Source organism: Hemiscyllium ocellatum, chromosome 6, assembly GCF_020745735.1.
Source record: "Hemiscyllium ocellatum isolate sHemOce1 chromosome 6, sHemOce1.pat.X.cur, whole genome shotgun sequence".
NCBI classification, from domain to species: domain Eukaryota; kingdom Metazoa; phylum Chordata; class Chondrichthyes; order Orectolobiformes; family Hemiscylliidae; genus Hemiscyllium; species Hemiscyllium ocellatum.
Window position 1 is genome coordinate 108,873,606 of NC_083406.1, and position 25,200 is coordinate 108,898,805.

General features: G+C 41.8%; 1 protein-coding gene across 2 annotated transcripts in view; it reads right to left on the reverse strand.

Moving 5' to 3' along the window:
* Nucleotides 1-25,200, reverse strand: part of slc9a7 (solute carrier family 9 member 7) — a 153,760-nt gene that overhangs the window by 58,322 nt on the left and 70,238 nt on the right. For both annotated transcript variants that reach the window (XM_060826256.1, XM_060826255.1), the window contains exons 3-8: nt 17,648-17,725; nt 14,579-14,655; nt 12,235-12,347; nt 8,307-8,412; nt 7,877-8,018; nt 3,464-3,569 (exon numbers count right to left, since the gene is read on the reverse strand). In XM_060826256.1, the coding sequence (XP_060682239.1) occupies nt 3,464-3,569; nt 7,877-8,018; nt 8,307-8,412; nt 12,235-12,347; nt 14,579-14,655; nt 17,648-17,725 (622 nt within the window). The remainder of the gene's footprint in view (nt 1-3,463; nt 3,570-7,876; nt 8,019-8,306; nt 8,413-12,234; nt 12,348-14,578; nt 14,656-17,647; nt 17,726-25,200) is intronic.

Here is a 25,200-nt window from a genome sequence, read left to right on the forward strand (position 1 = left end):
AATATAAAGGAAGGAAATAATGCTTCAATTACAGAAATCATTGGAATTCAAAACACAGAATACATTTTATTAAAAGGCAGAGCAGGACTGAGGTGCCAAATGGCCTCCATCTGCTCCTAATTTGTATTTAAAAATGCAAATTTTAGTTTCAGCCCCAACATCAAGAACTGTTGAAGGCGGCTTACAGATTTCCAATGCCCTCTGTGCCAAGAAAACTTCACAATATCACCTATACAGCCTCGCTCTCAACTTAAGATTATGTTACCCTTGTTCTGGATTCCACTCCATTTGAGAAAATAGTTTTATTCTACCAATCTTATCAAACATTTTGATCATTTAAACATTTTTGACAGACTTTATTCAAACTCCTGGCTGCGTGGAATGTGCCTTGATTCAGAGAGTCTGCCAGTGGTGGGAAAACCTCCCATCATTAAGTTGTCGGCAGGAAGGGCCATTAAGAAACTTGCCTGCTTACAGTGGGATGTCAATTGGGCTTATTAAATGAGACAATTGATGCCAATTATCTCTGACCACACCAGAATTTAGAACTCCTGGTCAAAATCCCTGAATTCCTTTCTGGGCAGTATTGTCTGTATCAACAACAAATGCATAGCAGCAGTCCAAGTGGGCAGCTCAGCACACCCTTCAAAAAGATAGCTAGGAGTGAACAATGAATGCTGGCCCAGCCAACAATACTGTGAACCTTTTTTTAAAGCCAGTGGTGTCTCAGGACTAAACTGGAAGCACACAGCTTCTCTGTGCTTTCAGAAGGGATCCCAGCAAACCAGTTTACTACTGCATCGCCTAGTGAGTTACTTAACATTGTTACAAAAACAGAAGTTGCCAGAAAAGCTCAGCAGGTCTGGCAGCAGGTCTGGTACAGCATGGAAACAGACCCTTTGGTCCAACCCATCCATGCCGATCAGATATCCCAACCCAATCTAGTCCCACCTGCCAGCATCTGGCCCCATATCCCTCCAAACCCTTCATATTCATATACCCATCCAAATGCCTTTTAAATGTTGCAATTGTACCAACCTCCAACACATCCTCTGGCAGCTCATTCCATACACGTACCACCTTCTCTGCGTGAAAAAGTTGCCCCTTAGGTCTCTTTTATATCTTTCCCCTCTCACCCTAAACCTATGCCCTCGAGTTCTGCACTCCACGATCCCAGGGAAAAGACTTTGTCTATTTATCCTATCCATGCCCCTCAATTTTATAAACCTTTATAAAGTCACCCCTCAGTCTCCGATGCTCCAAGGAAAATAGCCCCAGTCTGTTCAGCCTCTCCCCATAGCTCAAATCCTCCAACCCTGGCAACATCCTTAAATCTTTTCTGAACCCTTGCAAGTTTCACAACATCTTTCCGATAGGAAGGAGACCAGAATTTCATGCAATATTCCAGTCAGAACTAATGTTTCAGGTCCAGTAACCCTCCCTCAAAACTGATGGTAGCTAGGAAAAAGTTGGGTTTTTTTTAATGCAGAAGACAGGGTTGGTGGGAGTGAGTAAGTAAGGAATAAATGATAGGTGGGGATCGAGCCCAAAAAGAGAGAGAAGAACAGTTGGATAGATATAAAGGAGTGGATAATGAGGAGCCTGGGAGAATAAATAGCTACAATTGTGGACTATTAGGGGCTACTAACAGGTTGTGTGTAATAGCAGACTATGTAATAACAAGGGCTGGCATGTGGGGGTTGGGGTATGGACATGGGAAAAGATGCCATTAATTGTTGAACTTGATATGGAGTCCAGAAGGCTGTAGAATTCCCAAGTAGAAAATGAGATGCTGTTCTTCCAGCTTGCGCTGAGTTTTACTGGAGCACTACAGCAAGCCTGAGACAGAATTGTTGGTCAGGGGACAAGGTAGCTTTTGTCAGGCACTCAGTACTTAGAGAGGAAAAAAGGATGCTGCTGATAGCTACCAATACTTCAAACCTCATTCCCTGCTCTTGTATCTGTTCTCACCTTCTGTAACCCCTTTCATTCGTCAGTGTTCAGGGATCCAATGGTGATCCCTGAAATAGTAACTGGAGCATTACTAGCTACTAATCCCAGCCTCCAACTGGACCACCATTAACCAAATTAAATCCCAACCCTCAAAGAGACCATCTTGTGATCCTCTATCCTCACGGAAAGTAAGACTAATTAATGAAACTCATCCTTGTGACATAGGTAGCTTTGCCTTTTGCACTTATACCAAAAAGGACCAAGTTTGAGGATGCTGAAAATGTGTTGCTGGTCAAAGCACAGCAGGCCAGGCAGCATCTCAGGAATAGATGCTGCCTGGCCTGCTGTGCTTTGACCAGCAACACATTTTCAGCTGTGATCTCCAGCATCTGCAGACCTCATTTTTTACTCCAAGTTTGAGGGTGCCCTGAGTTACGATCATATTTTAAGCTTCAACAGCTAGAACAGGCTTCCTTTCACTCTATCACTCTGGGCTAGGATCCAGCGATCAGCACACTATGGCAATACTAAGACCCAGTCTCAATACATGATGTACACTCATTAAGCATTCATAGCAGCAAGATGTAGTTATGGTTTCATTTGGAATGGTTTCTTATCTTCAGTACCTCTTGTAGCAAATAAATTGATTTGCAGGACTGGTTGGAGGATACACTGAACTCTACAGTCGAGGGAGTCAAATTGATATCTGGTGTTTACACACTCACCTTCATAACCTGCACATCAATTCCGTGCTCTCACATTACCAGAATCAGTTGTCTCTGTTGAAAGAAATTGAGCAGACTACAAATAGATGACCAAAGAGTGTCTGATTAGATGTTTCTTCCAAATATTGAATGAGACACAATGGTGACACCTTAAGGTTCATGGATATGCTTGAATAGGTTAATCCAAATCAAAGTTGTACATGAACTGGGATTAGAGCAGGAGGAGGAAAAAGAAAGACATGCCCTCGGAAATTCTTTGTGCTCCAATCTATAAAGTTGCTATTAAATAGGCAACAGAGGAAATCCTGTCTTGCATTATGGTTTATCAAAGGAAGGAAGGAAGGATTACTAGACCCAAAACATTTCTGTGCAATTTAGATATCCTGCAACATAATTCTCAGACGGACAGGTGTTCGCAGCTATGCAGTGAATAATTCAGTGATTTATATATTCCAGTGATATTTATATTGGTTATGCCATCCCAAATAGTTCCCCGATTGGAAACGGCCAGCCACATCCAGGTTTAGAACAGGAACCAATTGCTCGATCTACATATTTCAATACCAAACCACACAGTTTATTTAACAAACAGCTGAATCCAATCCAATGGAGTCAACAGTTGACGAGTATTCCATTTTACCTTTGATGCTCTATTTGGTAAACTTACAACATTCACAAAGCAGAATTATGACTGTAGTAACAGGACTAGAATAGAATCTGAAGCATCTTTCCAAGGAATGGACCTCAATCTTGGTCTGACTCTTGTTCCTAGGTCATTAACTTACCAGTGAAGCCACATGCTTCTGCAAGGAGAAAGGTGCTCCATGACATCAAGAAAAATAGTGCGGTCTCCAGGAGAGGGAAGCAGTGCAGTTTGGTAAATTTGGTGACGTAGGAAAGCAGCAATTAAGGAAATAGCCGAATATCAGAACCCAAAGTTACACAGAGAATCATTCAAAAGTGAAAGCAGCCTTTCGAGAGAAAACACCTGTCTTATTGTTGACTGGGAGCACTACTCAATCATGAGTCATTTGAGACCCAGGGATACTTTGTCACTGATCAGTTGGAACAGGTGTTTTACCTTGTCTATCTTTTTGAGGCAGAGATTTGTTTTGAGAAAGACATGTAACTACTAAGGTCAACTAGAGGCTAATGGATATTACTTTGAGTGTCTTCTCTCTCCTATGTTCTCTTGAGACAAGGACCCAACATCTCAAGGTGAGCAAAATAACAGCTTTTCTTTTCAATAGGAGGCAACAGAACACAGCAGCTGGTTCCACTGTGATTATTTTCTGCTCTCTGGATATATTTTGGGAGGGGAAGGCGATCATTTATGGAGCTGGGCAAGAAATGTGGGAGGGGGTGAAGAAAGAATTTTCTAAAAAGTCAATCACAGCCAGTAGTAATGATCTAGAACTTGCTATTTCTCACTGCAGCGGCCTAAATTCACTGCTCTGAATGATCTCCTGTACTGTAGTTCATCTGTCACAATCAAATTCAACCAGTTTTAATAGGTGACTGTAAAAGAGACAAATGTGTATAATATAAATGCTTGGTCAACTAGCAGAACTAGATTCCAACTATTTATGAACAAGCAGATTTACAACTAAAAAGAGACACGGCACAACTGGGCACATTATCATATTGGCTTCCTCTTGATCCTTATCTTTCCCCATTTGTTCCCAAGTGCACAGATTCATTGAGGGGGCTAGTTCCAAAAACCATTAACAGCTAATTTCCACTGATCGGTGAGGTGAGGGGGGAATGGGGTGGCTGGTGGAGCGGAGGGAGATGCCAAATGTTTATTTGACCACAAAGTGCAGGAGCCATCACAGCAGAGCCTGCAAGTGTCCTTCTGCAACATCTGCATGTCAAGTTCTCCATCAAGGAGTCACCGATAATGAACAAGCATTGACATGCTGTACACTATTCTTCAGTCAAAACGTGGAGTCCTAATAATATTTTTGTTTTAATTCAATCACAGGATGTAGGCATCGCTGGCTAGACCAGTATTTGTTACCCAGAGGGCAGGTGGGAACCAACCATGCTGCTCTGGAACTGGAGTCACTTGTTGGACAAAACCAAGTAAAGATGGCAGTTTCTGCAAAGTTTGAGAGAAGATTTGTAGCTCAGGTGCTCGTTGTTGTAGTTCTGTTCGCCGAGCTGGGAATTTGTGTTGCAGACGTTTCGTCCCCTCTCTAGGTGACATCCTCAGTGCTTGGGAGCCTCCTGTGAAGCGCTTTTGTGATCTTTCCTCCGGCATTTGTAGTGATTTGAATCTGTCACTTCCGGTTGTCAGTTCCAGCTGTCATTGCAGTGATCGGTATATTGGGTCCAGGCCGATGTGCTTATTGATTGAATCTGTGGATGAGTGCCATGCCTCTGGGAATGTCCCAGTCGAATTCATGTTGCTTGTCATCTGTGTGCGTGGCTACATAGGACAAACAGGAAGACAGCTAACGGTCCGCATCCATGAACACCAACTAGCCACGAAACGGCACGACCAGCTATCCTTAGTAGCCACACAAACAGATGACAAGCAACATGAATTTGACTGGGACAACACTACTATTATAGGGCAAGCCAAACAGAGAACAGCCAGGGAATTCCTAGAGGCATGGCACTCATCCACAGATTCAATCAATAAGCACATCGACCTGAATCCAATATACCAACCACTACAACGGACAGCTGGAACTGACAACCGGAAGTGACAGATTCAAACAACTACAAATGCCGGAGGAAAGATCACAGAAGCGCTTCACAGGAGGCTCCCAAGCACTGAGGATGTCACCTAGACAGGGGACGAAACGTCTGCAACACAAATTCCCAGCTCAGCGAACAGAACCACAACAATGGCGGTTTCTTCCCCAAAAGGACATTAGGGAACCAGGTGGGCATTTCCAACAATGGCTCCATGATCATCTTTAAATTCAAAATGGATTTCCAATTCCCACCACCTGCCATGGTGGGATTTAAACCCTTGTTCCCAGAACATTACCTGGGTCTCTGGATTAATAATTTAGTGATAATACCACTAAGCCATCCCCTCTCCTCATTTGCTTTTGGAATATAGACACCGCTGGCAAGGACGTATTTATTGTCAACCATCATTGCTGCCAAAGTGACTGTTCTCAAAGAGTTTGCTCTGGGGCTTGGTTCAGTCACTAACTGTGTAGTTAACCACACAGGGTGGTACAGACCATAAGGGTGACAATTGGCATTAGTAAACCAGTGAATTTTTAACCAGCTCAATATTGACCAGATCTACCAAATTAAATTTTCTACCTGCCTTGCTGGGATGTGAGCAATTGAACTCTTGACCAGTTACAGATTAACTATGCAATGGGTAATACAGATTGTGCTAAGAATTTGAAATTTTAAAAGTATAAACTGGAAGATGGTGGTCCAATTAATACCTCTTGATTATGATCTTTACTCTTGCTAGTATATTAATAAACCTGCATAAATACTTGCCAGTAATTTTCCAGAAAATCTATTTCTGTGAATGAGTCTCTTTGGGGCTGGTCTTCATCAATAATTGAAGTAAATCTGTAGTATCACATTAACAGGGGACTCACATTCCAGAACTACTACTGTGGCTATACACAGTAACATACAAGACTGGCCAATGCCAACAGTATAACAGGCTCCCACATCAGTGGCATAGTGTGATGTTTAGCTGCATTAAAACCTCAGTAAGTTCTCAATTTTTAGCTGCAGATCAAAGCCACAAATCTAACCTGTGAAGCTAGATTCAGATATCAGCAGCACTCCCTCCAGGAAAGCGCTCCAATGGAACAGGCTTTTGGTTCAAGACCTACTTCAGGTGCTATATTAGAGGATTCAGTGTGTAACTCAGGGGGTGCTGAACCGTCAGAGACAATGCCCTGTGGTATTATTGCTAAACTGTTAATCTAGAAGTTGTTGTGGGGACCTGGGTTTGAATGATGAAATTAGAATTCAATTAAAACAAATTCTGGAATTAAGAATCTATTGATGGCTGTGAAACCACTGCCAATTGTTAGAAAAATCCATCTGGCTCACTGATGCCCTTCAGTGAATGAAATCTGGCCTACATGTAACTCCAGTAAAAAATGAGGTCTGCAGATGCTGGAGATCACAGCTGCAAATGTGTTGCTGGTCAAAGCACAGCAGGTTAGGCAGCATCTCAGGAATAGAGAATTCGACGTTTCGAGCATAAGCCCTTCATCATGTACATGTAACTCCAGACCCACTCTCAATTGCTTTCTGAAATGGTCCAGCAAACCACTCAGTTCAAGGGCAGCTTGGGACGGACAATAAATGCAGGCTAGCTAGCAAAACCGATGTCTCACAAATGTTTAATAAGTGCAAACAGTGTACTCACTGCTGCACATAAAAGCTCCTGGGACACTGCATAAAATATAGCAGTTGCTTGGACAGCTTTCTTCTCTGAACCACCATGAAAATAAAAGAGCAAATCATTAGGTTATCCATAGTACTGCTGTTTGGGAGGCCTTCCAATGTGCAAACTGTTCGAAATGTACACAAATTTATAACTGGTTTTATTGGATACAAGATGCTTTGGACAAATCCGAGGATGTGAAAGCTGTTACATAAATGCAAGCTCTTTCATTATTCAATTGTCAAAAAAAAAGGGCCTTTGTGAGTACAGGCCATTCTGTTACAACATGCGTTTTGTCAGCGTGAATTCGCTGCAACGCGATTGACTAATTGAGGACGCTGTTTCTACTGTAACAGGATTACAGTGCCAACACTTTAAGTACTGTTTGTAAAGCGTGATTTTTCTATAACAGGAGGTTGCACAACAACAGAATGATTGTGTTATTGAAGAGCTGACTGTACCACAAACAGCAACACAATGAAAGTCTGCTCTAACACACAGTCATCAAACTTCAAAAGAGACTGTTGTAATGGGACCACAGATAGGAAGCTGGGTCAAGCTGTGAAAGAAGTCAGACAGGGGGAGGTTGGGAGATGAGGCCAAGGTTGGGAAAAGGGACTGGACCAGTGGAGAAGTGGGTTGAGGGTGCAGTGCTGAGTTGGGGTTTGTCCAGTCAGGTGGAGAAGGGAATTAGAAGCCATGAGACCTCCTTTGCTGCAAACTAATCCACAGAATTTTGAAAGCCATTATAATCAGAATGTGGTGTACTTCGATTTAACCCACCCCACCCCAATCATATTAAAAAGGATATCAGAGCAGTCAGCACTCCGGTTACTGCCCCCATTGCAAAAGAGCCACTGAATATTCCAAGAAAGACACCGACACACTTGAAGAAAGCAGCTGCATCGAAGGTGTGGCTATTCTCACCCGCAGGTTGGTAAGCAACAATTGACCTTAAATGGAAACAAAAAAATTTTTATATTCAGGTAGACGTGCACACATTCCAACTCACATTTCTCATGGTACAAACATATTATTCAAAAATGGCTTTCCCATCCTCCTCTGTCATGACAACATAAGCTCAAGTCATTTATTTTATGTGGACTCCACCCACAATTCACCATTACAGCAGGTGTCAATGTTCCACCAGCAATTCACACAATTTACTCCGCTGTGAGTCATCACAGAGAACATGTGAAACAACTGACTTTTTCAACGTTCGAAATAAAATGTCCACTTACGATGACAGCACAATGGCCACAGCATCATTCAACACACTTTCTCCAAACAGCAGAGCGTACAGGTCAACATCCACTTGAAGCTCATTAAATATGGCAAGAACAGTCACTGTCAAAACAGAAAACAAAATACTGCGGATGCTGGAAATATGAAATAAAAACAGAAATTGCCGGAGTAACTCAGCAGGTGGGGCAACATTTAATTTTATTCCTGGGATGTGGGCATTACTGGCTGGCCCAGCATTTATTGCCCAACCCTAATTGCCCAGAGGTGCAATTAAGAGTTAACCACAATCCTGTGGGTCTGGAGTTGCCAGACCAGCTAAGGATAGCACATTTCCCTACAAAACATTAGCAAGCTAGATAGGTTTTTGCAACAATTGACATGGTTACCATTAGACTAGCTTTTCTCTTCTCCCAGATTTCTATTGAATTTAAAATTATCATCTGCCATAGGATTTGAACCCCATGTTCCCATAACATTAGCTTGGGTGTTCTGGGTTACTAGTCCAGTGACATTACCACCTCACCACAGAACCGAACACTGAAGAGCAGCCATATATTTGACTTCAAAAGTGTTAACCCTGATTCTCTTTCCACAGATGCTACCAGACCAACTGGAGGTGGACCAGAAAGTGAAATGGGTCTCAGAAAACCTTCATTCCAAATCATGAAAGACACTCAAGGCTTCAAGAGCTAAAAAAACAGAAAGAATCAACAATGGTTTCAGAGGCCAACTTTGGGGAGGTGGATGTAAGACTGGATTTGGAAACAAAGTCTCAACTACCTCTCGATTAAAAACTTTCAAGTTCCAAACCCCCTTCACTTCAACACATCTGAAACTCTGCTGGCCGAATACTAATTCTCAGCACTGGGAGAATCTGTCGGACACATAAAATACATTAATTAGCCAAAAGGGCCCCTCCAAATTCAGTACTGCACGGGATTATTGAGGTTGGACAGTCAGTCATCAAGTGAGGCCCTTAATAGGACAATGAATGACTAATGCTTATAAGCCAATTCCCATCTGTGCTGCAATTATCTTAGCTCTAGTTGGGACAGAAACATGAATGGACAGGGAGGGCTGACTCAGTCAGGGAGGGGATGAAGTCCCTTAATTTGTCCAGTAATTAGTACAATCATGGGACCCGACAAAAAGAGAGGGTTTGGCCACTGAGCGACCCCTAACCCCTTCTCTAACCTCCAAGAAACTATTCCTCCCCCTCCTCCAAATAAAGGAGTAACCTGCCTGACTGGGGTTGGTGGTGCTGGTTGGGGTTGGGGGAGGGGGAGGGGTCTTGCTGTGTGAAGCCGGCTCGACTGCCTTGCAATCTGTTCAGTAAGCGAGCCAGGCCTCTGACAGAAATGGAAGGTTCTGACACGCGTCCCACTAACGCATCATAAATTTTCAAAATTAGTAGCTAATATAAAATTCGCAAGGGTCATAAACATGGCGGAAACAATTGGATAGATTTTTGAAGGATATAAACAGGCTGCTGCAATAGATGAACACATGACATTCCATACTGAAGGCAGAAAAAAAACAAGGACGTGCAAGACATGCTAAATGATCTGGTTTTGAAGAGGATGAGAGATGAGACAGACACTTGGGAACATCACTATATAAATTTGAGGGCAGCAGCTTGGTTAACAAAGCACTTAATAAGCACACAAGGGAAACTAAAAAAGGTACTGTATACAGAGGCAGAGAACACAATAGTGGAAAGTTATGCTATTCTGACGTGAAACACCAGGTGGCCCCAGCTGATGTACACTACTGTATCCAAATGTGGACGCTGCACTTTAGAAAAGGCCTAAAGACTTGGAATATGACATAGGAGAGATGAACTGGAGTAATTGTGAACAGTAAGAATGAGCATGGTGACCTTAAACAGGTTTCTTCCAAGAATTTTCTTCTTTGCACAGTAAAATTTTGCCTTCACAAGACCTCCTCGTGACAAAAGAAAGAATGAAAGAAAGACATTTCAAACAGTAGAAATTTGATACCATTAAGATTCACAAAAATGTGCATCAACCAGCTTCACAACTTTAAACGCGTCTACAGTAATACTCCTCCTCATAACCCAGTACTCTATCAATTACCAATCAGTCATGTTGCCCTTTTACTCTGCATTATTGAAGGAATTCCCCTTCTGTCTTGGTATCCAAAACTGAACAGAAGATTCAAGGTATTCTCTGTTCAGAGCCCTTTACACTCTTAGCAGGAGGTCAGGAGCAGTCACTAACTCAGATTCTACATTATGTGGACTTGACAAGCTTGGGTTAGGCCTAGTACTTAATTAAATAGCTTCCCTTTATCCAAAACCTTTCCTCATCTTTTCACGACATGTTCAAAGCATTTTTTTTAAAATCGCCATTAGTGTAGCTTTCTTCCATCTTGATAGTGATGGCACTCACGAAATAAGTTAGTCTGCTGTTTCATCCTGAGAGTTTTGCAAACTCAATTTGTGATTCCCAATTCTACATTTGAGAAGTATGAACCGTAAGATAACAGTACATCTATTGACAAGGACGTTGTGAAATGTGTCATTGGAGAAATGGTCATGGTCAGTTAGAAACGCTACAAAAGCAAAAGAAGAAGTTATCAGGATAGTGGAGGAGGCAAGATTGCGACTGACTATCAAAAAGATGACAAGGAATCTGATTGAACCATCTAAAATTCTTAGAAGGTTGGACAGACTACATGTAGAGAGAATGTCTTCCCTGACTGGGGAGTATAGAATTAGGGAAGACAGTATCAGGGTATGGGTTCGGTCACTTAGATCTGAAATGGGGGAAAACAATATTTACTCAGGGGGCAGTGAACCTGCAGAATTCTCTACCACAAAAAACTCTGAAGACCAAGCTGCTGAGTATAATCAAGAAAGAGACAAAATAATAATTTAGATTTCAAAGGCATCAATATATAGGGGTAGAAAGCAGAAATATGGTATTGAGATAGGGGATTAGCCATGATCGTACTGCATGGCACAGCGAGTTCAAAGGGTCAAATGGCCCACTCCTGCTCCTAGTCCCTATGTTTTGAAAGGTAACAGGGTTAGATTAGCCTAATTCTAAGAATTTGAAGGAGATGACTTTAAGATAATTTAGTGGAATTGAGACCATTTCAATAGTTCCCCCATCAGGAAGAAATGGAAGGATGGTATGCAAGCACTTACAACTGAAAATAAGAGGGTCCCATGAACAACTGAAGAAGAAAATACTAACACAACGAGACATTGTGCAGGGAAACAGCCCTCTCCAAGTCTCTGCATTCAGTAGCTGAAAGGATCTCGCTCTGAGAGGTCGTTTCCTCTCATGTAGTGGATTTCCGACTGAGCTTTAAGCTATTGTGGTCATTTCTTGATGTTTCCTATGAAGAACTGTCTGTGTTTGGTTGACAAATAGATGGTGATAGAGAGATAGGAGTGGGCTATGAAGATAGACAGAACAATACACAAGCTGCTAATTAATCTCATTCCTTCGGAGACTATGAGCGAGCTATGGACTTGAAGCTGCTTATAACATTTTTATGTGAACCAAGCATAAATAACTTTGATCCTTCAATTCAATTCAAATCCAGAACCTCACTAAATCCAGATTTTTGACAAACTTCTCTGCCACAGCTTTTTGACCCAAGATCCAAGCTTCCTCACATGCAAGATGATGGGTGTATGAAATGTGCTACCAGAGGAAGTGGTGGAACCTGATATAATTACAACATTTAAAAAAGACATCTGGATGGGTACATGAATAGGAAATGTTTAGAGGGATATGGGCCAAATGGAATTAGATGTATTTAGGATATCTGATTGGCATGGATAAGTTGGATCGAAGGGTCTGTTTCCATGCTGTACATCTCTATGACTGTGAAATTGTGGAAATCTCAAACCTAACACCCACTTATCCCTCAACGCATATTGAGACATACCTGGATCAGTAGCAGATATGATGGCACCAAAAAACAGGCAGTCTGTGTAGTAGAATCCATCTTCAAGTTGTCCTATTGCATACATCAGCTTCACAATTCCATACATAAAGTTTCTGGAACAAGCACAAGAACTTAGGTTTATCTTTTAAAAAGGATCCCTGGAAAGGCAGCCGAAAAAGACAGGAAAAGCAGCGCAATGGAGATTCTCCTCAATGTTCCTATGTCTCAAAAGAATTCCAGTCTCGACACTAATTGCCTGCAGTTTTGATAAATATTCCATCAAGAAGAAGACTGGAAAATCTGTCTCCCAAAATACACGGTATTTCTTCTGGAATATCACGAGCTAACATTCAAATCCAGATGAAGTGAACTTTGACAAAGAGAAAAAAAAGACTTCTTTCTACAGCATTTTGTGATCTACAGTGCATTTCAGCAAGGAATACCTTTGCAGTGTAGCTACTGTTGTGATGTAGGAAATATGATGGCTAATTTGCACTCAGCAAGCTCCCAAATATCCAGATAATCAGGTTTTTGTAATCTTGTTGAGGGATAAATATTGGTCAGGATACTGGGAAATACTTTGCTGTTTTTTCCTCTTCAAAATAGAGCTCGTTAGCATCTGTTGGAGCAGGCAGATGGAGCCTCAGTTTTACAGCACGTCTGAAAGATAGCATCTCTGACGGTGTAACACTCCCTCAGGAGTGCGTCAGTCTTGATTTATTTTTGTGCTCAAAGCCTGGAGTAGGATTTGTGATTGGGGCGAGGGGAAGAGTATAGAAGCAACTGAGGCATGGTTGCTGCTTTCTACATTTTTTTTTTAAAACCAGAGAACATAAAAACAACATGAATTTCACAATGATCTTGTAAATACTATTCAAGTTGTAAATAATTCTGTAAATTATACTGTATTAATGACATTTCAATGTGCTAATGTAACATTATGAAGTTATAAAGCACATTTGGAATCCCAAATACCATGATCACACTATGGTTTAAAGGTTCTGTTGCGTGGGCTTTCCTTATGCTAGTTCATTTCATCTAAACCAAATCCTGGGATCTCCATTTCTCACTGACATTCCAGATAAAGCAGAATATCCTTGAACCCTGTCAGTTTTACTTGTGACAACGTAATCATTTCTCATGAAATACAATCACATTATGGATGTATTAAATTAGAGCTTTTAACATTTTGAAACACTGATACAAACAGAATACTTTACAAAGCACTGGATGATTTTCTTACAATGTTAGCCATATTTAACCAGAACTTCAAGCAGGACAGCTTGTGCTTTCTGCACTGCCCTGGAGGTGGTTTTGGAGGTGAGCAGGACACTTTAAACTGTGCCTGAGCAGTGGTTCCCAAACTTTTCTTCCCCACTGCAAACCCAACTTGACAGGCTTGACAGTTGGTGTTGGTGGGTCTCTGTGTCTGTACAAATTAATAAAATGTATGCGTGCATGGTGTGTATTTGCACATGTGTGCGTGCTTGTAGGAGTGTATATATTTGCGTGCAGCACATATTTAGGCGTGCATGTGTACATGTGCACATCAGCACACATATATACTCATGTTAATGCACACAAGGGTGTATATAAAATATGTACATGCTTATGAGAGACTATATATGCACGCGTGTGCGCGCATAAGCACGCACGCAATGGTGAGGGGCTTGGGGGGGAAGACAGTTGAGAGGACGGGGGCTGTTAGAACAGGAGCAAAGCTTGGATAACTCGCTTGGAGATTAGGCAGGGGGTGGGGGAAACCAGGATGGTGTTGTTGATTTGCTGCTGGCCTGTTGGTGAATATTGCCCAAAAGGGATGATGTGGTACTTCAAATCAACTCTCCAATGAGAAACCCACTGTAGGGATTAAAATTCCATCCCATTCTTGTAAAGGAATAGTACAGGTAATTATTATGCAGCTACAGTATTGCAAGTAAAATTCCTTCATAGTTTTGCAGAGAATTTGATAATATCATGGAATAGCTCAGCACAGAAGGGGGCTATTCAGCCCACTGAGTCCATACTGGCCCTTTCAAATAGCAATCCAGAAGCCCACTTTCCCATCGCAGAAACAAACTATCAACCCAACCAGATAAGTGTCCAACCAGCCCCTCACATCACCAACAATCCTATTTCCCCTGATTTGTTTTAGTTGACATTGACAGAGCAGTCACAGGAAAGGGAACACAGATGGACAAATAATGTCACAAAGGAATCACTACTATCGCTGAAAGGAAGCAGTGGAGAACTTGAATAATGTTTACCTCACCAAGCAGTGACTAAGTGAAATGACACTGGCTGAGGAGTGTCCTTCAGTTTTTCATGTCCAGCAGATACTCACCCTATGACAAAGCAAGACACTGCAGTTCCTATAAACGCATACGCGAGGATAGAGCCAAGGTTCCTGAAGAAATGCCTCTGCAACAGAGAAACAAAATAAGAATTGTAACGTGCAATCATCTAAGTTCATAGGGCAATCATTCAGCACAGGTGGCAGCTATTGGGCTCATCTTAGTTGGGCCAACTTGTCAAGTTGGACGCAGTCCATTATCCCTCCGTCTCTTCCCTCACAGTAAGGATCACATTGGGAAGGCAGAAATGTCTGGAGTTGAAGCGAACTTTCTGGAATTAGAGAAATTATAGGGTGTTGCTGTTTTTTTGCATCTCAGTGAATTTTCAAGTAATAGCATCCTTTGAATTGCAGGATATTTATATGGAAATAAATTACCATGCCAAAAATATGACACTTGTGGAGAAAGTTAACTTGGCTTTTTTCCAGGCAGCTTATCAACTTGATTAAAATATTTTACAGCACTACTCAATTCCATTTGAAAAAAAAAGAGAGAGATAACACTATACCCTGTACAGAGTATTGGAGACACCTGACTGCAGCTTCAAAACGTTCAGCTCTTAAATTGCTCAAATCTGGCCATATTGGTGGGTAAAAGTTTTATAGACACCTATTTGAAAGTATCATCTTCCAATGAGGTAGTTTATAGAAACAGAAAAGGCTGGTATTACTCAGCAGATCTGATAGCATCTCTGGAAGACCGTTTAAAGTGTTAATGCCAGAACTGGGGAAAAAAAAATAATTTAAATGTAATAGATTTTAAGCAAGTGAAAATGGGAAGAAAGGTAGGCAAATGAACTAGAGAGGGAGTGTAAAAGTGCAGCAGAGTTCAAATGACAAGAAGAGTGAATAAGGATTAAGTCATTTTTGCAGAGTGGGTGGTTATGATCTCGAATATGCTGATTGGAATGTGGTGAAGGCAGATTGAACTGAGTATTTCGAAAGAGAATTGGATAATTAACTACAGAAGAAAATTGTGTCGGGCTATGGGGCAACGCTGAGGTTTGAGGGCATTAGATGAATTGCAGATACAGGCATTATGGGGCAAATGGCCTCCCTGTATGCTGTAACAGTTTGGTGATTCTATGGTGCAAAGTCAAATAGACCAGTAATGGGAGGAGGAAAGAAACAAAGGAGCAAACATAGAATTCTGGAGGAACTCAGAAGGCAGAGTAGCACCTGTGGAGAGAGGTGGCAGCACCAGGGACCCAGTTGGATTCCACCCTCAAGTACCTGTCTGCACAGGGTTTATACCCACTCCCTTTTTCTGTGTGGGTCTCCTCAAGGTGCTACGGTTTTCTCCCCACAGTTCAAAGACGTTCAGGTTAGGTAGGTTGGCCATGCTAACCTACCCATTGTGTCCATGGTGGTGCAGGCTAGGTAGGTTAGCCATGAGAAATGCAGGGTTACAGGACCAGGGTTTGGGGGAGTCAAGGGTGGGATGCTCTTCGGAGGGGATAGTATGGATCCGACGGGCCAAATGGCTGCTTCCTCACCGTAGGGATTCTACGATTCTATAACATTTCAGGTCGGATTTCTAGAGAACATAATATAATGAAAAGGCACCACTTTGAAGTAATATATTTACAATACTGTATACAGTAGATTTTGTTTTGCAACCATTTATACTTTCTGGAAAATGAACCTGCATGTCAATACACCAGGGGGTCATGGCAGTAGGGGGCACCACATCACTACACACTAGAAAGATTAATGACTACATTGGCCTAAGAATTACACTAAAGATTTTCAAATGATCTAAGAGAGCCATTTGCACACATTGACCTTGTAATCCCAATGACCACTGAAATCAGCGTAAACCAATCTCTGGTTTAACTCTCAAAAAGAAAAGCAGCCCATGCATGCTTATTTGACTGAACCTGGTGTTGGCTTGAATCAGACTCTATTCATACATATGAGGTTTGTATCCTTAAATCAGATCTTTCTGAACTTATTTTCCACCTGGAAAATATTGATGCAATTACTAAGTTGAAGCTTCTTGGCAGTATATGCTTTATTTTTTTAAAAACTCATTTACACAGAATCATGCAATGAGGCAAACATTAAGCCAGTGCTCATCTCTTTAATCATTGAAAAATATACAAAACATTACCATGGTTCAAATTCCAGAACAATGCCCACATTCTGTTTATGCTAACACTGACAGTCCCGATTGAGGAGATTTAGTTTATATGCTTATGTGGTTTGCTAGTTACATTCTGTTCTGAAATAATTAGATGTGGGATTAGATGCATAGAATGTTTGAATCGCGAGTTCCTCGTCTCAGCCAGTCTATGGGAATAGAAGGAAATGCAATGTTACTCATTAGCCATCATACATTATCATGGCAAGATGTCAATCGAGTTAGTAGCTTCTCAAGTGCAATCAACACTGTACCGCAAAAAAATAGCAGTCAATTTGCTCACAGCAAGGAAAATGTTTTTTTTAAATTTAGTGGTGGTTCAGCAACGTATGCGGAGTAGCAAGAATTGCCCTGCTTGTTCCACCTCAAAAACATTCCAAAAGGGTCTTATTCTTTGCACCTGAAATGGCCTCTGTTCAATGCCTCATTCAAAACCAGATCAATCCAACAGATAGCTCAGTTCTATTCCTCTCTAATAATAAAACATTGAGCGTAATTTCTCGCTCAAAAAGATACTTAAAGAGCAAGAGGTTAACTAAAGAAAAAGCAGGGCCAGGAAGGAGTAGAACTATCTCGAAACCTAAAACAGTAACTTAGGTGTAAAAGCAGAAGATGTGGGCACAGTTTTAATTAATACCCCAAATTTGTTTTCTTATGAGAAGCAAGTAGTACAAAAGGAGAAGTGGAAGTATCACAAAGGATAAATAGTGAGGGAAGGAATATTAGATGCTTTGCACTATTAAAGGTGCAAGAACACCCACAGCCTTCAGAGAAGGTTGAAACTCGGTCTTCTCTTGATTGTCATTAAAAAGACGAGATTTTAGCAGCTCAGCAGGAATAGTCATACCCCAGACAAAGTTCATGCTCCTTTGCACACTTAACCAATAGGAATGACAAGGGTGTTGTGCTACCATTACCTTTTTGAGGCTGTATCCTGCGTAGAATATGATAGGAGGTAGCAAAATGTTGAAGAAAACGTCAGGGTCAAAGGTAACCTGTAAAGAATACGAAAGAATAAGTGGAGTTAATTGTCATTCAGATCCAGACAAGATCAACTCTCTCAAGATTACATGAAATAGGAGGAAGCCATTCAGCCTCTCAAGTCTATTCCGCCACGCAGTAAGATCATAACTGATCTGACTCACTTCAAATCAACATTCCCAACTGCCCTGATAACCTTTCACCCCACTATTTGTACTGAAACAATTAAAAATTATGAAACAATTGAAATCTTTGACACTCCATCCATGCCCTTCAACATTCACCTCATCAATCTCCAAACACATACTAGCAGTAGTGCGTACCATCAACAAGGTACACTGCAGCAACTCATTCCAGGCTCCTCAGATAGAACCTTCCAAACCCAGAACGCTTAGCAGCTGGAAGGAAAAGGGAACAGATGCATGTGGATGTTCCTGCAAGTTCTCCACCAAGCTACTCATTATCCTGACTTGGAACTGTATCACCATTACTTCACTGTCAGTGCACCACTTCTCAGGAACTCCCTCTGAGGGCATTGTGGATCTACCTACACCACATGGACGGCAGTGGCTCATCACCACCTTCAGCCAGCAATGCCCAAATACAATGACTGAAAAAAGGAAATGGAACATTAATTTAAGGAGACTGCAAAAGAACCAACAGAAGATGTAGCTCATGGTTAGCGTTGTAATACACTTCCTGAGAATGCAGGTGGAGGTAGATTCAATTGTGAATTGCATAGAAACATAGAAAGTAGGAGGAGTAGGCCAATTGGCCCTTTGAGTCTGCTCTGATAATCAATATAATCATGGCTGGTCTTCTAACTCAGTACCCTGTTTCTGCCCTTGTCCCTTCAGCCCCAAGAAATATATGTATCTCCTTCTTGAAAATATTCAATGTTTTAGCCTCAAGCACTCTCTATTTCAGAGGATTCCACAGGCTGACTACTTTCTGGGAGAGAATCTCTTGCCTTATGTCAGTCTTTAAATGGCCTTTTGGAATTATATAGGTTTCTATGAGATTTTCTCTCATTCTCATGAATTCCAGTGAATATAGTCATAACCAGTCCAGTCTCTTTTCATATGTTAATCCTGTCATCCCAAGAATCAGTCTGGCAATCTTTCACTGCATTCCACCCATAGCAAGGACATGCTTCTTCAGATTAGGAATCCAGTTTGGTCTCATTAAGGCTTTGCTTAATTGCACGGAGACATCTCTGCTCCTGAACTCAAATCCTCTCACCAATAAAGCCAATGTGGCATTCAACCTCTACACTTGCATTGTTTACTATCAAAAGAGAACTGGGTAAACAGTGGCGGGTCTCTAGAAAAGATGAATGGAATTAGCTATGCAGTTCTTAAGACAGATTTATGAACAGAGAGAGCAGAAGGAGGTTGATTGGCCACTATGATTCTGGTCCATCAGCAAATATAGTAAATTGACATTCCACAACCTCTTGGGCATGTAGGTTGAGGTATTAACCGTCATAGCACAGGAGCCTCTAACTAGCTCTCCTAAGGATCATGATTCCACTCGGATAATTAAGCAATAACTTCAACTGGGGAGGGAGCAAGGAAATTTGGGGCCAGCTTTTGCCCTTAAACAAGGCACCAGTAGGGATATATCTCTGCATAGGACAGAGGTAAAAAGGAATATGAAAACAAAAAACAGTACAGTCATCATCACTCCCTACCAAACTGAGCTGGGATCTAAGCAAGGATGGATTTCAAACGAAACACAGAACTCTACTCAACTATGAAAACAACCATTTGCAGTTCACTATCAAAGCTCCCCTAAGGTACTGTTTGTGCTCACTTGGGCCAAGTGCTAGGCAGGGACCAGAATTCATGCAATTGGCTCCCGAGTAGGAATGAGTGTCTGAGAGAAGATGGAGGTGGGGGACTGGGTCAAAAAAAAAGGTCAAATAAAAGGAAGCCGGAAAAATACAAATGCACCTTAATATTGTTGTTCTGATTAAGTAGGAAATTTTTTAAAAGCACAAAAATTGGTTTATTTTTGAAAATTAGCCACCACAGTACTGCCTAACACTGGGGACTTTTCACTTTCCCATTTGATAGTTTCATGGTTCAAACTGGACTGCTAGGGGAATCCTCTCCATTGCAAGTTTAGCCAGACAGTTATTTAGGGACTTTTTAGTCAACATCACTTAAGCTCTATGGCAACAATGGGAATAATAGACACAAAGAGAATTCTACCTCGCTAGGTTATCAGCTTGCTCAAAAAAGATTGTGTCTGTTGCCCTTTAGCTGCACATACAATCGTGTGGTACTGGGATGGGATTTTCCTTTCATCTGCTTTACTTGGTGCTGACTCTGAAGTGATTGTTCTTCACATGTGAATATATGTGTCATTCAACCACAGGAATATCACAGCTAATCTCAAGATATCACAAACTTGTGTATTGCCCCTCCCACCACGTCTGAATCACCAAATAAAATCCTGGGCTGACCTTTCCTACTAAGTCCCCAGGACTTTGAAGCTAACTGTACTAACCCATAGTGGTTGGGGGACGAATATTTGCAGTACTGAGAGAATACAAATCCACACTTTACGGGAGCAGCATGGGAATGGTGTAGAAATTCACCTTCTGTTTCCTCAAAACCTACCCATCATCGACATGACACAAGTCAGGAGTGTGACAGAAATCCCGTCCACGTGCCTGGAGGAGTGTCACTCCAACAGCGCTCAAGCAGCTCAGCATTAACCAGGACAAAGCAGTCCTAGACTTGCTTTACACCCAATCCCTCACAGTGAACATTCATTCCCTCCACCACTGATACAGTGATAGCAATGAGTACCATCTACAAGATGCACGACAAAGTCACCATGGCACCTTCCAACTGCATTACCTCTAACAACTCAACAGTCACAGGCAGCAGATACATGTGGGCATCACCACCTGCAAGTTCCTTTCCAAGCCACTGACATTAATCAATTCTTCAGTGTTGTTTGGTCCAAATCCTTGAATTATTTTCCAAACGTCACTGTGGACTACAGGTATTCAATGATCACCATCACTTCATCAACGACAAGTAGAATTAGATAATAAATGTTGGTCTTGCCAGCAACTTTCACAACCCAATAACAAATTAAAAAAAACACAGGAAATAAGGTGAACTAGTTTCAGCATTTCTCACAACATGCTTTGGATGACATGATTGTTCAAACACTTTTCTTCAGCAGAAGTACAGATAACAAAATTTGAGGCTCCTCAGCTAATGTCTTAGTTGGAAAGCCACACACAAAATAATTTTTGCTGTTCTTTGAAGTTTTACAAAAGCTATGATTCGGGTTAGTCTACTCAGTAGGTGTCAAAAAGAGTGGCACTGGAAAAGCACAGTGGATCAGACAGCATCCAAGGAGGACAGTCAACATTTTGTGCATAAGCCCTTCATCAAGAATTTCTGAAAATAGGTACCTGGGAATGGTGGAGGAAGGAGGAGGGATTGAAGCAATTTGTTACATATTAACTCCAAAAACCTCAAAGCCCCAAGGAAGAAAAGAATTCAGTTTGAGCTACAAAGATTCTCTGATCAAATTGCAACAATTCAGATCAACTAAACAATTTGTTATCACTGCTTGTGAACCACTGCTGAGGGACAGCAACTGGTGGATGTAGTTGCCTGGTCAGAGCAACAATATTTAATGCAAATTACCCTACATGAAGCATCTTGGGATGCTACTTACAATCATGATGGGATTCCGTTTCAAAAATGCAGGTATGTTAATTTGAAATATCATCCTGGACAGAGGAGAAATTCAACTGCTGCAATTTTTCAGGTGAAGATAACATTAAAAACTCAGGACAGGAATAAACCTTAATTCTTCAAGCCTCTTCTTTGATTCAATAACTTATCATGACTACCAGATGTCTTAGAGCACCTGACAGCCAAATGAAATACTTTAGAAGTATCATCACTGTTGTACTTTAGAATCAGACTTCAGTTCTCAAGAGGTAGAGAATTCCAAACCCTAATGACTTTAGTGGTAAATTAAAGAAGAAATTCCTCCATATTACAGTCAAATTGGGAGGCCACCTGGGTCAAGAATTCTGCATGAAGGGGAAAAGTATCTACCCTGTGAAGCCTCCTCGGAATCTCATCTGTTTCAATATGATCACATCTCGTTTCCTAAACTTCAATAAATGTAGGTCCAACCTGCTCAAGCATTTTTGAGACAATCCAAATTCAAATGATATCTATCAGTTCCCCTACATTTACCGTGCTCATGCTAGCGAAGGATTCCAATAATTTGCAAATCACATTTTCATGTTTCACAAAACTATGTTGACTCTGCCTAATTGTATTACAAATTTTCTAAATGTTCCAGCTACTACCTCCTTTTGAACCCTTCAAAATAACAGATATAAGACTAACTGGCCTGTAGTTTCCCATTTTCTGCCTGTCTTGAAGAACAGGTGCATTATATTTGCAGTCTCGTGGTTTCTCTATCTATTGTATGGACCGTACAGACAAAGGGTGGCGGGGTTTGCTTTTTAAAAATCAACAACTTGTGGTGCACGGACATTGCAACCTTGGGCAGCCACTGCTCCACAAACTTTGAATTCCTCACCATCAAATGCCACCCCTTCTATCTACCACGGGAATTTACCACTGCTATACTAACTGCTGTGTACATACCACCACAAGCAAAAGTTGAGGAAGCTCTGGATGTGCTGTACTCTACCACTAACACCCTGGAGACCCTATTTATTGTAACTGGCAACTTCAATCAAGTCAATCTAAGGAAGGTGTTGCCAACGTACAACCAAGGGCCTGAACATTTTAGACCACTGCTGCACCACTGTCAGAGATGCCTACCGCTCCATTTGCCCCACCCACGTCATTTCGGCAGCTCAGACCACAATGCCGTGTTTCTTCTCCCGGCTTACAGGCAGAAGCTCAAGCAGGAGACCTCCTCACGAATACATATCCAGTACTGGTTAGAGGCAGAGGATCAACTCCGGTGCTGTCTGGAATCAGCTGACTGGGGCCATGTTCAAACAGACCACAGGTACCTTGGACGAGTAAACCACCACCATCACAGACTTTATCAGCAAGTCTGTGGAGGACTGCATTCCGAGCAAGTCAATCCAGGTGTTCCCCAACAGGAAACCCTGGATGAATGAGGACATGCAGAACTTGCTAAAAACCAGGCGTGAGTCCTTCAGATCAGGAGACACACTCAAACATAAGGAACCCAAATATGATCTTCACAGAGCTATTACGACAGCCAAGGACCAATACCGACTCCAAACTAGAGTTCCAGACAGACACCCAACGACTATGGCAAGGACTGAATGATGTCATAGGTTCTGAAGAGAGACAGTGCAAGATAGCAAATGATGACACATCCCTTCCAGATTATCTCAATGCCTTCTGTGTTCACTTTGAGTAGAATTTGGGTGGAGAGATAGTACCTATTCCGACAAGTCCTGACAAACTATCCCAACAGTCACTGCATCAGAGGTCAGATCAGTTTTCTTTCATGTGAATCCAAGGAAAGCAATGGGATCAGACAGAGTATAATGCCGTGCACTTAGAGCCTGCAGATCAACCAGCAGAAGTCTTCTCGGACATCTTCAACCTCTCCCTGCAGCAAGCCACTGTCCCTACCTGTTTCAAGAGGGCCAACATCATCCTTATGCCTAAGAAAGCTCATGTAGCATGTCTCAATTACTACTGCCCCGTGGTCTTAACTTCTGGGATCATGAAGTACTTTGAAAGGCTGGTCATGGCATTAACCAACTCCAGCCTCCCCTCTACTTTTGACCCACTCCAATTTGCCTATCGGACCAACAGATCCACGTCAGATGCCCTTCACTCCACCCTAGAACATCTTAACACCAAGAACAGCTATGTAAGAATCCTACTCATTGAAGGCTGAACTGTAGTCAACACTATTATCCCCTCGAGACTGATTACTAAACTTAGTGATCTCGGACTAAGCCCCACTCTCTACAACTGGATCCTCAGTTTCCTGACCCACAGGCCACAATCAGTGAAGATTGGGGACAATAGTTTATTGTCACTAACACTCACATTGGAGCTCCCTAGGGGTGCGTATTCACTGTATACCCATGACAGCGTCACCAATTACCAGACTAATGCCTTTTTACAAGTTCGCTGATCTCACCACCATAGTCAGTCGAATCTCAGATAGCAATGAAGCAGACTACAGACGGGAGGTGGAAGCCCTGGATAAATGGCACACTGACAGCAACCTGTCTCTCAATGCTGGCAAAAGCAAGGAACTCATTATTGACTTTCAGCAGGATGTTACTCATTCTCCCCCTACACAGAGGTGGAACGAGGGGAGACGGTCAAGCTCCTGGGATGGTCATTCACAACAAGCTTTCTTGGACTATTTGTGTGGACACACTGATAACAAAGGCCCAACAATGTCTCTTCTTCCTCAGGCAGCTGAGGAAATTTGGTATGACAGCGAATACCCTTGTCAACTTTTGTAGGTGTGCCATTGATAGCATTCTGTCTAGATGTATCATTACTTGGTATGGCAACTGTACAATTCAAGATTGGAGACGGTTACTGAGAGTTGTGAACTCAGCCCAGACAAACAATCACAAAGGCCAGCCTCCCATCTATAGAATCCATCTACCAGGCCAGTTGTCAAGGAAAGGCCACCAGCATTCTCAAAGATCCATCCCACCCTAGCAATGTTTTGCTACAACCTCTACCATTGGGGAGAAAGTGCAGAAGCCTGAACACACCCACCAGCTGGTTATGCAACAATTTCTATCCTTCTGTTGTTAGAATACTGAATGGACTCTCAAACTCTTAACATTCGCCTGTACCTGTGATTTGGTTTTTGCTGCTATTTATCGATGTTACTTAACTTCGTGATCTGTCTGTATTGCTTGCAAGACAAAGCTTTTCACTGCACCTCGGTGCATGTGACAATCAATTCAATTCAATTTATGATTCTACTGGGACTAGAACATAATATTCCAAAATTACTTACAATCAATTCATTCAAAGTCTCTGCAGCAATTTTTTTTTCAGAGCCTAGGAAGCAAGCTATTAGGGGACTTGTCAGCTTTTAAACGGCATTAGTTTTCTCTGTTCTACTTCATGAGCAATAGTGATTATTTCAAGCGCCTTGGTCCTTTTTCACCCCAATTTTCAACTATTCCTTGGAAACAAACAGCAGTGAAAGTGACCCTTTGGTCCAATTTGTCCATGCCAACCAGATATCCTAAAATTAACCTAGTCCTATCTACCTGCATTTGGCCCATACCCCTCTAAACCCTTCCTATTCGTATACACATCCAGATGCCTTTTAATGTTATAATTGTATCAGATTCTACCACCTCCTCTGGCAGCTCATTCCATATACGCACCACCCTCTGCATGAAATAATTGCCCCTTAGGTCAGTTTTAAATCTTTCCCTTCTCACTTTAAACCTATGCGCTCTAGTTTTATTTGCCTTAAGTATTGCTGAACAAGA